Genomic DNA, 14,214 nt, shown 5'->3' on the forward strand with positions numbered 1-14,214 from the left:
GGTCACGTAGCCTCTGCCTCGCGTCCTGATTGGCTGCGTTGGGGGCTCTGGGCGTGTCTGCGGGTTCACAGGTGGCCGGGTCAGCGCTGTTGTGGGGAATTGGCCGGCGGCTGGAGACCTGGAACTCGTGCCGTGTACAGAGCGGACACTTGACAGGTGAGTCGTCCCGGTCCTGCACACCTGTGGGTGCTCGCCGCTGCAGTCTGGAGTTGGGAGCTGCCCACCATGAAGACAGACTCCCCGTCAGCTGCCTCAGCTCCGCCTGGCTGGCCAGGGTGCTGGTGGACGCCGGGGCGCAGCCGGCCGGAAATTTTTCTTAGCGCGTGCCCCACATGACGGATGTGTGGTTTTCGGTCTCTCCCCAACACCGTCTTCCTTGGGCCCTCGTTTTTTCTTTTTTACAAACTGGGGTTAATTTCAAACTGAGCAGATCATATGTGTTGTCACAGTCGAGCTTAATTACTAGTGTTCGTCGAGTGGGCCGTTATTATGAAAATTGTGCATATTACAGAAGTGGGTTTCACGCCCCCCAAAATGCTTAAGAAAAATGAAGCATCAGAAAAATAGCCCACGTTGTGATTTAACAAATATTTACCTGGATTATTACTATGGGCAGAGCACGGGGCCAGGAGCAGGCTCGAGCTAAGCTTTTGGGTTTGAATGCGGGATCTGGTCTCTTTTTAGCTGAGCGACCTTGGGGTACTTTACTTTCACCTGTTAACTCATCTTTAATATAGGTTGTTGTGATGACTTAATGAGTTTCTGAATACTCTGATTCATGGTGTTAATCTTCACAATCACCCAGTTTGTAACCTTGACAAACACTGAATGTTGCCACTTTCCTGATGCTCAAACTGAGGCACAGAAAAGTGACTTCCCCAAGTCATAACACAACTAATGATCCAGAACTAGGCCGAGGCAGCCCACAGCTTTACCCACTACTTTAAGTTGTAGTGCACTTGGTTTGTTGCTGCTTTTCCATTGACAGATACTTTGTTTATCTGTGGACCAAGTTCTTTGCTGGGTACAGGGGATAAAGTAGAACTGCACTCAGACCCTGTCTGCCAGATGTTTGTAATCTGGTGCAGGTTATTCATAGTTAGACTGCAGGGTGCTCACAAATCCTGCTAAAGTTGTTTGCAAAATGTTGTGAGTATAGGTCCTTTTTTTTTTTTTGGAAAGAGAGCCTCTGACTCACACCATATTCTCTGATGGGTCTGTGATCCGAAGATATGAAGAATGTTTTAGCAGAAGAGCTAGTGCCTAGCGTAATGTCTGTCACAGAGAATGAGCTAAACAAACAAACCCCAAAAAACTGGTTGAAAGAATGAAGAACTTACAGGAGTATAAGTGCCACAGTAGGGTCAAGAGCAGCGTGTTGGGGAAGAGCACACACGAAAGTCATCTGCCCAGGCATGCATCCTAGAGTCAGCAGTGCCAGTCAGGCGAAAGGTAGAGAAGCATTTTATCATAGGAACAGGGCAGTAAACCATCCCTGTCCTCATGGAGAGTGAGACAGAAATCACACATGAACAGCTGCAGCTATGACAAGTGGCATTCCCTGGTGGCTCAGATGGTAAAGAATCAGCCTGCAATGCAGAGACCTGGATTCATTCCCTGGGTTGGGAAGATCCCCTGGAGGAGGGCATGGCAACTCACTCCAGTATTCTTGCCTAGAGAATCCCCATGGACAGAGGAGCCTGGCAGGCTACAGTCCATGGGGTTGCAAAGAGTTGGACATAGCTGAGCAACTAAGCACACAGAGAAACAGTCCACGGTGCCAAGACAGCCTATCTGGCACCTCATCTATTCACGAAGGGCAGAAAACCTTCCCTGAGAAAGTGACACTTAGACAGGAGGATTGTGGGCATGGGGAACAGCTCTCAGTCTTTAGAGACCCTGTGATGGGAACAGGTAGAGCGCCAAGGGCTGAAAGGGGGTTGGTACAGTTAAGTGTAGGCAGTGGGGGACAGGAGATTTTGGTGATGACAGAGCCTAAGACACAGAGGCCTTAAAGGCCACGGTAAAGTAGACATTTACTTTATGTCTCTATCCTAAAGTGTGATTGAGAAGTTTATTGCAGGGAAGTGACAAGATTACATTTTGAGAAGCTGGAATGAAGTTTCCGTGGATTAACAAGCCCTGGATAAGGACAGGATCTCTGAGGAGAAACTCTTAAGGTAAGAAGAGGAGCGCCTAGAACCAAGCCTTGAAGATGAGCCTGCAGAGAAGACAGATAAAGGGTGGTCAGAAACAGAGGAAGGAAGGAGGACCAGGGGAGTGGGAAGTCTTGAAAGTCAGGTATGAGTTATTTCCCAAAGAAAGTGGTCACCTGTGCTGAAAGCTGCAGATGCCAAAAGAGGAACTAAAACTACTCATTGGCTTTAATCACATGAAAGTTGTCTTTATTGGAAGTTATATAAATGGGAAGAGAGGAAATGAAGAGAAAGGCTGTACAAGAATTAACTGAGGGGAAGAGAAAAATAATTTTAGCTGGAGGGGCAGTGAGAGAAGGAGCCATTGAGGTGAAGGATGGGAACCTGAGAGAGGAGGATTCAACTGAAGAGTGAATACATGAGAAAGAAGGGCTCTAGAGATCTCAGGCTAGAGAGGCTGGGATGAGCACAAGACCAGGAATTATCTGGAAGATGAAAGGTGTGACTCTAGGGAAAGGGAAACAGCAGAAGGTTTATGTTTGGTGTGGTGAACTGCACTCCTTTTTTTGTACTAGTTAGACACAAGGGTATTGGGTTGAGAGTGAAAGAGAGAATGGGTGTCGGGGGAAGCTGAGGTCTGAGCTGAGATTTGACATCCTTGTGAGGGGTGTGAAAGAATGAGCTGACCAGAGATTGTTTTAGGATGGTCTAGCAGAGGGAGCCAAGTATGAAGCAAAGGCCGGAAATTAGCCACTTGGCTCCTTTGGGGAATTGCAAAAATAGTAGGGGAGTGCCACCTACTATTTTTGCTAGGTGGCACTAGTGATAAACTCACCTGCCAGTGCAGGAGATGTAAGAGACACGGGTTCCATCTCTTGAGTGGGGAAGATCCCCTGGAGGAGGGCATGGCAACCCACTCCAGTATTCTTGCCTGGAAAATCCCATGGACAGAGGAGCCTGGCGGGCTACAGTCCATAGGGTCACAAAGAGTCAATACGACTAAAGTAACTTAGCACGCACGCACAAGGATGCAGGCTAGCTAGAAACAGAAGCTACATTTAATATGACATAACGAAGGAAACATCACAAATCATGGGGAAGGAAAGGATTGTTTAAAAATGGTGCTTAGATATAGCTAAACTATTGATAAAGTCTATTTACATCCTCAGCTCACAACCAGAAATTTCAAATGAATTAAAGGAGCTGGCTTTTAAGATTCAAACAGTAATATAGAAGGAAATAGGAATGAATTTTTATCTTCTCATCTGATGCATAAAAGCAGTAGGAATCCTAAAGGAAAGGAATACTTCCCTGACTCTTTGACCAATTAAAATTAACTGATTTGTCCTAACACATGCTGTACTATGCTAAGTGAAATAAGCCATGGTCACCATGACAGTCCACAGCTAATATGATTTCCGATGACTTCACCGGGCAGTCACATGGTATTCCTTGTTTTACCTGGCTGAGACTTAATTCTGGATTTATAAAAAAAGATTGTCACAAATTCTCATAAAATAGTATTATATTTATTAACTCATTTTTAAACAAAACAAAATCAGTGGCTTATTTTGGATAATAGCTATTCAGCAAAAAATACAATATAAAATTAAAATTGACTCTCCCCCTCAAAAAGTATTTGCTTTACCTAGACATCAACTTTAAAATATAAAAAACATTAAAAAAAAAAAAATGAGTGTGTGTATAAATGTACATGCCCTAGACAGAAACAGAGTTGTAAGAAACGAAATTTTTGTCAAAATAACATTTGAGGTCTGTGAATCTTTGAACTCCCTGTGGTTTTGCTACTGATCTGTTAAATGGAAATAACTACTTCACAAGTTGTTGCAAAGCTCAAAGAGGGTATTTATTAAGTTTAAGATGGGAAGCAGTATATGACAGTTACTTCATCAATTATTTAAACAGTTCTATTTAATACTCCACATGAGTAGTTTACCTGTATGATCTGTCCATTTTATTTCCGTGCTTAGTATTTGTAGCTCAGGTTTGTGTTTGTATTCTAAGAGAACCTGTATTTTCTTTCTTACAGGTATGATTTGTACATTTGGAGTCTCAGGACGGTGGCAATTAGCCAGTGGATTGCAGCCATGTTGTCGAAGTTGCTGATGAGATCCCAGCCCTGCAGACTCTGTTCTTTCCGAAAAAGGCTATCAGCTCCAAAATACAGACCTTTTCTAGCATTCTTCACCTGTACAACTGATAGTCAGTCAAAGAAAGAAAATAAAAAGACAGTAGAAAAGCTCTTTAAATTGTCAGTTGACATCAGGAAAATTCGAAGATTAAAAGGCTGGGTACTTCTGGAGGATGAAACCTATGTTGAAGAAATTGCAAATATTTTACAACAGCTGGGTGCCAGTGAGACTGCTGTAGCCAGTATCTTGGAACGTTGCCCAGAAGCAATTATCTGCAGTCCAACTGCTGTTAACACCCAAAGAGAACTCTGGCAGTTGGTCTGTAAAAACGAGGAAAAGTTAGTCAAGTTAATAGAACAGTTTCCAGAATCTTTCTTTACTGTTAAAGACCAGGAAAACCGGAAGCTGAATATTCAGTTCTTTCAAGAGTTGGGACTCAAAAATGTGGTCATTAGCAGATTTTTGACTACTGCATCTAATATTTTTCATAATCCTATTGAGAAGAATAAGCAAGTGATAAAGATTCTCCAAGAGAGTTATCTAAATTTAGGTGGGTCCGAGGCCAACATGAAAGTTTGGCTTCTAAAATTGTTAAGCCAAAACCCATTTATTTTGTTAAATTCTTCTGCAGCTATAAAGGAAACACTAGAATTTTTCCAGAAGCAGGGTTTCACAAACTTTGAAATTCTCCAGCTTCTCTCCAAACTCAAAGGATTTCTTTTTCAGCTTTGCCCAAGAAGTATACAGAACAGTATGTCTTTCTCTAAAAATGCTTTTAAATGTACTGATCATGACCTGAAGCAATTGGTTTTGAAATGTCCTGCCCTTTTGTATTACTCTGTTCCAGTTTTGGAGGAGAGAATTCAGGGATTATTGAAAGAAGGAATTTCCATAGCTCAGATAAGAGAGACACCAATGGTTCTTGAATTAACACCACAAATAGTACAATACAGGATAAGGAAACTGAATTCCTTAGGCTATGGAATAAAGGATGGACATCTAGCAAATATAAATGGAACAAAAAAAGAATTTGAGGCTAACTTTGGTAAAATTCAGGCCAAAAAAGGAAGGCCATTATTTAACCCTGTGGCACCATTAAATGTTGAAGAGTAACTTGCTTACTGATGTTGCTTCTTTTTACCAGTGCAGAGTGAAACCAAGTAGCAAAAACTTAAGTGATTCAGGAATATTGTGGGTACCAGTAATTTTAAGAACCTGTGTAGCTTCTGAGTTGTGTTTAAATTATCTCTTAAGTACATGATCTCTGACTCAGCTGCTATACTTGAAAATATAAATTGCATTTAATAAAGTTTGTAATTTTTCCTTGAGCTATTTAAAACAAAAACAAAAACTACTATTAAATGGTACAAGTGTGATATTTTGTAAGTGAATAGTTTTAGAAACTGAAAAGTGCACTCCTTTCATTCAAATTATGGATACATTTTTATTGATATAGCACATTTCATCTGGGATGCAGACCCAGTCTTCTTTCTTACCACCAGCTCTGAAACATCACTCCACTATGGTCTGAATCCTGTAGTTAGTGTTTGGGGAAACATTACCAAATTTCTAAAACGTTTTGGTGTAGGAGGTTGATTTTATCTCCAGGTTGGAATAGGTATCTTTGAGAACCAAGTATTACCCATCATAAGGAATAGTTAGAACTTATTTATATGGTCAGTTTGTTTAAAATTGACGGTTTTATTTCATAAAACACTTCTGTGTGCGTGTTGAGGAATCAAGCTTAGAGGAATCAAGCTTAGAGAACCATCCAGCTGCTAAGTGCCAGAGCCCAGATTTACTGAGATCTCTCTTCTGTTCAAACCTTGTGAACAGAAAAAGGATTGCTTATGAGTTGGCATAAGAAAAAGTTACCCCTACCTGACATGCTACAAGAGTGAGTACCAACTACAAATTCAGGAGTTTTTATGAAATCGTCTCTGTTAAATTCCTTAAATTTAAAATGATCTAATTCATATTCATTTTAAGTACAGCTTTTAAGGAAACCGAGAATCCAGGTCTGACTGTAACATATGAAAGGTTAAGTGTGTGATGGTTGGTACTGATTTTATTTAGGTTTTAAGTTTCTAAGTTTTGTTTCAAGATAAGTATTACCCACATAGACTGGCTCACTTTCAGCAGTGGAGTTTGAACTATGTAACAAATACACAAACAATTGACTCGACACTCAAACATGTGCAGTGTGTGTGCAAGGCCCTTAAGTAATGAAAAATTATGAAAAATGTAGACCACATCTTCACTTTATTTCTTCATTCAGCAAATGCAAGTAACCCTTACTGTCCAAATCTGTTCAGTTCCTTAGTTAGGAGACTGAAAGGTATCTCTTTGCAGCATCTACTAAGTGCTAGGCATGTTGTGCTTTACAACTCTAAAGAGCTGAGAGTACCATTGTTTATTGTTCTAGCAGATGAGGACACTTAGGTACAGAGAGGCTAAGTCACTCATTCAAAGTCGTACAGAAATGTTTGTTCAAGGGGAGCATGGCAGCCAGTACAGTCAGGGCAGAGTTAAGTGATGGTCAGAGTGACACAAGATGAACAGCACAGGTCTAAGGAACAGGATCTCATTCTAAATGTGATGGGAAATCCTTTGGCAGATTTTTGTTTATGCTTGCTGCCCTGACAGAATTATTAGCAGTGTTCTCTTTCACTGTCAAAAGTGTCTCAGTTTGAAATGCATTATTCATTATATGGTCTCCTTGGTAATTATCGATGTCAATCTTGAGATGCCCAACTTGAGCAGAGTTTTCAAACAGAAAAATAGTTAAGTCTGGAGTTGTGAGAAATCAGGACTGGAGATAGATACCTGGAGATCATCTGCTTATCTGCTACAGCTCTAGATGAGACTGCCCAGAAAGAGGATAAATTTGTAGTAGCGGCAGACCAGGTCTAGAATGGGTTGACCAGAGTAAGTCTGCCAAGAGAAAAGGACATTTTCAATAATATCGAATGCCATGGGGAGGTCAGCTAAGATAAGAAATGACCAGTGGATCTGGAAATCATTGGTTGGCCCTGTCAAGAGTGATTCTGGTGGAATGAGACAGGTAAGAAGGCAACTGGAGTGGGTTGAGAGAACAGGAGATGAGAGTCAGGGACTATATCATTTTTCAAGAAATTTTGCTGTAAATGGAAGCAGAAAATGGAGGTAATGAGATTGAGTAATTTTTCTTTAAAGAAAGGAAATACTGGAATATGTTTATATGTCAGTGGGTATGACCCAAGGAGAAAGAGATGGATGATAGGTGGAAAACGAATTAATACTAAGGATTAAAGTCCTTGAGGAAGTGAAAGTGGGCTTTACTTTGGATAAGAGCAGAGACATTTGTTCTGGCCCATGCCCAGCCCACAGAGCATTGGGAACACATGCAGGCAGGTTGGAGGAGTGTGCATTGTGAGAGGCAGAAGAGTTGCTGTCTGGTTGCCTCTTTTTACAGAGATTTAGAATGGGAGAAAGCGAGTACAGCAGGAGGGGTAGGAAGCAGGGGAATGAAAGTCATTTTGAGGAGTAGGGAAGTGAACAAACTAAGAAAGTTTAGCAGAGTTGAGTAGCCTTGTGTGCTTTGTGGCCATTAATGTAAAAAGCTTTGTGTAAAAACCAATGCAATATTGTAAGACAGTTATCCTTCAATTAAATAAATAAAAACTTTTGTCAGTACACTAACAAACCAGAGGCAGTTGTGGTTATAAAAATACATTTGTAGCTTAGTCTAACTAGAAAAGTTTAAACTAAAAAAAATCCACATTCATGGTCAAACATGCAGTATACCAGCTTTATCTTCCTTTAGACCAAATCCTAGTCCATTCCTTTTTAGCCCGTGAACCTCTGCTTTTTTCCATTCTTGCATTCTTAACCCAGATCTTCCTACAAGTAAAATTTTAGATACTCAAAATCAACAACATAGCAGGGGGAGATACCCTTACATAAAACACTGGAGTCAAAATTTCATTTCCTCTGTGGAAAAAAAGGCTCTAACAACAAATTACATTATTCCCTTTAAACAATTTATGTATAAATTCATTTCTGTGGCAGAATGCAATTAGCTGCCAAATAAATATGATCACCCAGAAGATTTGAAGTGAGCTCAAATCACACAGCTTGGTAAACCAAGCATACAGGCAGCACTACAGCAGCAGAATGAAGGACCAGTTATTGAGTAGTGCCCTCTGTTTCTGGACATACGCCGGAGACGTTGTGACTGACACTAATTCAAGCGTTATGGGAAACTCAGCTAACATTGGAGGTTAGCTTGTTCCATATTTGTACAAATGGAATACAGATACTTTCCTCCTAAGGGCCTCATACTGATTAAATAAGAGAATTTATGGACCATGCCTGATAGGTAAGTAGGTGCCCAGTAAGTATCAGTTTTCTTCCTTCTTCCAGTTGGTTTCCTTCCCTTTTGAGTCATTTCTGGCCAGTAAGCAGTCTTAAGTTGGTTCCACATCTGCTTAGGACATAGAAGTGCCCTCCCTATTTTATAATTCCTGCATCAATTCCCGAAGTGTAGAGTGCACAAGAACTACCTGCAGAGGTTGTTAAACTGCAGTCTTGAATTCCACCCTGCAAAGATTCAGCAAGTTGCTGTTAAACCTAGAAATCTGCATTTTTAATATTTATTAGAGTTGTTTAAAATATATATGGATTTGATTGTTGGCATCAGAATTCATATTTGGAGATGTTATGTCATGTTTGTGCATTAGTATCAAAAAATTTAAAAACTGGCTACAGTACTTTCTGATTTGCTATGTAACTAAACTTTTAAGAATACCCTGTTTTAAAGTTCCCTTTATTTCCTTAGATCTTTATGAAACAGTTCATCTTTTGCAGATCATAGTGCTTTATTAAACAGATTCATGTATTCTTTTCCCATTTCTTTAACACAAAAAATTTACTCAATCATCAATAATTTTCATCTGACATTTCACTAAGTACAGGATTCATGTCAACATTATTAGATCAGTCATTCTGGTGGGTCACACAAGTTTATCCTCATTGTGCCAAATACCCACTCAAAAGATAAGCTGAATAACAGATGCCTCCAGGTGTATACAACAACCTCAGTTTCTTGAAGTTAGCCAGTACTGTTCAACAGGTCAAACTGCTAGTCTACAAAAATAAACTGAAAAAGACTCAAGTGTACAGCTTTACATATCAAATGGCAAGTTCATTTCAACAAGACCTCTACAACTAACTGTTCATTTGTACAAGTTCTCTGCTATCATTGCAAAGCCTCTCCTGAACAAAGTTATAAGTTTAAAATTTAAAACAAGCTTGATGAGATAAAATGTACCAGGTGGCTTTTCTGTAGCAGAAATTAATTACAACCATTTTTTCTCAAGCAATTTTAAAGACAAGCGAAGTTGAAAATAAATATTCAAGCATACGGTAAACTAAAGTCTATATGTAGAAATTCAGGTACAAAGCACAGCAGAGCCTATAAAGATAATTTAGAAATATAAACTAGCAACAAAGCAATAATTTCAAATAACAGGAAAAAGTTCTCCAATACCATTATTTAGATCATTTAGTGTTTATTAATTTCAGAGTTTTTTTTTGAATCCTGTTTCTAATTATATTTGATCACAGTATACCAACAGATACTTCCCTGGTGGCTCAGACGGTAAAACGTCTGCCTACAATGCGGGAGACCTGGGATCAATCCCTGGGTCAGGAAGATCTCCTGGAGAAGGAAATGGCAACCCACTCCCAGTATTCTTGCCTGGAAAATCCCATCGACAGAGGAGCCTGGTAGGCTACAGTCCATGGGGTCGCAGAGAGTCGGACACCACTGAGCGACTTCACTTTCTTTCTTTATACCAACAGATAAATCATACTGGATGAAATAAATGCCAATTTAATTTCTCATTAACTCCTTAATGACTTTCCAGATTTGTATATCGTAGAAAGGTTCGGGAAACTGGATTTGCATAAACCCCTGTTGGTATTTATAAAAGCTTTTAAAAGTTTTGTTCTTATCCTTTTGTTGATCCACATTATTAATGTAAAACTCTTAGAGGTTTGCAAACAAACACTTAAGCTTTGGGTGTTGGAGTGATTTAAGTTCTCAGGAGTGCTATTTTGACTTACTGACTTCAGAGTATCACCTCCTTTCTTCCCCTCGCTCATTTAAAAAAAAAAAAAGTGCAGAATGGTAGCAAATTTCCAAACTTAAGTTAAAGAAAATTAAGATTTTTCAAACTTGGATTAAACCCTTAGTTAAGAGATATGCCAAATATATATTCCACTTTAAAATTTTTATGAAATTGAACATGAAACAAAAATGAATTCTAGCTAAGTCATATTCTTTTAGAATGAACGAGACCTGACAAGACGTTATTAAGATATGACACGCTTATCATCCGTAACCAAAAAATTCAATTCCCTGCCTGAAGTTGACTTGGAAAATGATACAAAGTCTATTGCTGCTTTAAAGGACTGTAAGATAACATTTTAAAAGCCTGTCAAACATTGATAGCACTTATCAATATCCTTAATCTTCAGAACTAATCTATGGAGCCCATTCCATTCAAGTCACATATCCATAGTTGCTTGTACTGTGTTTTTTAAAAGGGGTACTGCTAATAATTTAAGCCATCCTTGAGACAAAATGGGGCTTCCCCGGTGGCACAAGTGGTTAAGAATCCATCTGCCAAGCAGGAGACACGGGTTTGATCCCTGCACTGGGAAGATCCCCTGGAGTAGGAAATCACAACCCACTCCAGTATTCTTGCCTGAAAAATTCCATGGACAAAGGAACTTGATAGGTTACAGTCCATGGAGTCACAAAGAGTTGGGCACAAGTGAGTATGTAAGCACGTGAGACAAAATAGGTGTGAAGAATTCTTTCTGTATCTTGGATGCTTCAGATAATTCTTAAGAACTTAAAATGATTTATGTGTTCCTCCTTAATATGAAACTCTTTTAACATAGCTTCTGACCAGCAAAGAAATGTTCCTTAGGCACTGTAAGGTTCATTAATGATGGAGCATGAGCCCAGGTTGAAGTGTACAATTTGGTTAACTACTGACAATTAACAAGCACTATCTTATCTGCTGAGAGCAAGAAATGCCTTTACCCCACTAATCCTGAGATTCTTGAGGGAAAACTAATTTCACAAACAACTTTTGAAAGAATCCATATATAATAATAATCCTAAGAACTGCACATATTCAGGGTATTAGAAAAGATGTTTTCTTTTGTAAGGCATCAATGATTAAATTAATATAATGCATGTCTAATACAAGATGGTTAATACTCACAAAACCATGAATCTTTTAACCTTCTCTAGTTCCTGCTACTTTTACCATCTTAAATAATAAAAGAATGCCTCTTGGTCTAATCAACTATGGTTATTAAAAAAAAAACTAAAACATCTGAAACTATTAGGCACATCAAAGGTACAGTTTATGTAGTTCAAGGTTCCCTTCTTAAGGGGCAGATGAGTTACCTGGCACATTATACATATGGAACTGTAAAGATCATCCACTAAATTCAACTTTCACATTTTTAGTTAAACTGAAAGACTTATATAGTAAATATTCAAATACACCATATCTTCAGTTACAACTGAATAAGTGTAACATTTTACCAGATAAAAAGCTGGAATTTAAGTATGAGAAACCTTCATACACTGTGCTAGTATTGGTCTCTTCTTTTTAGACAAAAGCCAGTCAGTCAGTCATCAATACTTTCAACACAGCAGTTAGAAGATAAACGTCCAAAACCGGTGACTTGGTTGTAGTCCATAATTTAGCAATTCAATGCCACTGGCATCATAATGCTGTGGAGAACAAGTGTATCTCCATATTTTAGTCAGATTTGTCTTTTTTCTTTCCTGTTAAGGGCACTTTGTTTACAACAGCAGACCCGACAGCTGTAACACCTCCAGCCACAGCAGACACGCCCCCTTTCACCAGCCCTATTCCCATGGAAGGCACAGTTGTAACAGCTGTTTTGGTCACCTCCAGACTCTTTCCACCAATCCAAGCCACGCCACCAATGGTGGCACCAACAGCTCCCTTTGTAACACTGAAGATACCCCCAGTCACACGGGACAGCATGCCTGGTTGCTGTTGTGGGTGATCTTTCATTGAACCTAGTGAGAGAAAATATAAGACAGTCAAATCTAAGTCTTTATAAAAACAGTACAAATCACTGAGTAGCCTAAGACTTCCTAACAATCAGGAGATTGTATTAATAAGGTCAACCAAATAAACACAAATCTGATCAAGACATGAAGAGCTATTCCCTCAAGGGTATAATTGTACATGTTTTTAAAACATCTTGGTCCAATGCTAAGTCTTAATATCTATGAGAAGAAATACTTTAAAGACTTGACACCTTTCATAAAATAGAAAACTATTTTAAGTGTTTCCTGGATTTACAGTTTTGTTGCTGTTAATTTTTTTAAAAGCTTTGTTTTATATCCTAAAAGGAGCATGGAAAAAAATATATTTAGCCTTTATATCCTTGATAGAATTCAGTCATTATTGAAAAAAGCTTCTTCATTTAAAGCACTGGTTCTCAAGGTGTGGTCTGGAACCCCTGAGTATCCCCAGGACTATTTAAGGGGTTACAAACTGCTTTCATGGTAATACTAAAACATCAATATTAACATGTCTTTTCACTTTCATTCTGTCACCAGTCTACAACAGGATTTTCCAGAAACTAAATGATGTGCAGTAACACAACAGACTAAACACAGAAGCAACTATGAGAATCTAGCTCTCTTCTATTAATCCAAATATTAAAGAGATTTGCAAAAATATTAAAACAATGTCAGGAATTCCCTGGTGGTTCAGTGGTTAGGACCGCACCCTTTCAATGCCAAAGGCCCGGGTTCATTCCCTCGTTGGGGAACTAAAATCCTGTGAGCCATGGCACTGCCACAAACAAACTGTCATTCTGCTCACAATGTTATTTTTCTTTTTTTGGAAAATAGTTATATATTTTTCAAAAAATGTGTTACATGGGCCTGCTGAATTCTCTTCATAGTAAAATACTTCAACATACTCTTCATATACTCCCAGAAAAGGAACATCAATATGAGAAATTCAGATTTACTGTCATGAGTTTTTTCTGTTTGTTTAATAGAGGCACTCAAACTGGCATGTAACCCAAACTCCAGCATAAAATGACTAGCAGGAAGACTTCATAAAAATTCGCTTCTGGCACCCTCAAACGCACAGAGATCTTTTCTCCTTCATAATCTAGTGACTCAGGCAGCAACAACACATGAGCAATGTTGTTTTTATTTTTTTTAACTTCATGAAAAAATACTTGGTAACTATATAAGTCAGGCTATAACCACTAAAAAGGTATAATCTCACACAAGAAAGGTAAATTCATGGATAAATAGGTTCAACTAAGACCACCAAAGCTACTAAATCGTGGTTAGATAACTCTGGAAAACCAACAATATTTAAAAGAGAAACGATTCTGAAAATAGAGTTTCCTTAAATACGCAAGGCACAAATTTACCTTGAGTAACATTTTGTTCTTATTGTTTGGAGAGTTTACATCATTTCACAAGGAAGAAAGCCTCAGTGCTTAGTCAAAATAGCTCACTTATAAAGATACAGCAATAGTTAAATTTATAAAACCAATTTTTTAATTGAAACTGAGTAATAAGCATAGTTAATATAAATTTTAAAATAGCTAAATAAGAGACTTAAGACACAGATAAGCATTTGAATATATTAATTATAAAATTATGATGGAAAGAATTACATAAGTGGTAATTCCTTTGTAATCCAAGGTTAGTAACACTAGGAAAAGCGGGGGGGGGGGGGCAGGAATCTTGAGGATAAAACATAAAAACCTCATGCTGAATACCTCATTAGTATTATCCTTCTATGCTAAATTTGGTGTACATGCATTTAATG

General features: G+C 38.7%; 2 protein-coding genes across 4 annotated transcripts in view; one reads left to right on the forward strand and one right to left on the reverse strand.

The window, feature by feature from the left end:
- On the forward strand, nt 1–9,605 carry MTERF2 (mitochondrial transcription termination factor 2). 3 transcript variants are annotated; one of them, XM_027541882.1, is made up of 3 exons: nt 30–156; nt 2,084–2,180; nt 4,207–9,605. In XM_027541882.1, exon 3 carries the CDS (start codon nt 4,265–4,267, stop codon nt 5,420–5,422), a length of 1,158 nt encoding a protein of 385 aa, XP_027397683.1. In that variant the 5' UTR covers nt 30–156; nt 2,084–2,180; nt 4,207–4,264; the 3' UTR covers nt 5,423–9,605. The 3 variants fall into 3 exon arrangements, with proteins under 3 accessions (XP_027397685.1, XP_027397683.1, XP_027397684.1); XM_027541883.1 differs by having other exon boundaries at nt 2,061–2,180; nt 4,207–5,637; XM_027541884.1 differs by lacking the exon at nt 2,084–2,180 and having other exon boundaries at nt 1–156; nt 4,207–5,637.
- The window catches only part of TMEM263 (transmembrane protein 263), a 19,401-nt gene continuing 14,334 nt past the window's right edge, over nt 9,148–14,214 (reverse strand). The window contains exon 3 of the mRNA XM_027541885.1: nt 9,148–12,425. Within this exon, the coding sequence (XP_027397686.1) occupies nt 12,139–12,425 (287 nt within the window). The 3' untranslated portion in view covers nt 9,148–12,138. The remainder of the gene's footprint in view (nt 12,426–14,214) is intronic.

Source organism: Bos indicus x Bos taurus, chromosome 5 (assembly GCF_003369695.1).
Source record: "Bos indicus x Bos taurus breed Angus x Brahman F1 hybrid chromosome 5, Bos_hybrid_MaternalHap_v2.0, whole genome shotgun sequence".
Classification (NCBI taxonomy): domain Eukaryota; kingdom Metazoa; phylum Chordata; class Mammalia; order Artiodactyla; family Bovidae; genus Bos; species Bos indicus x Bos taurus.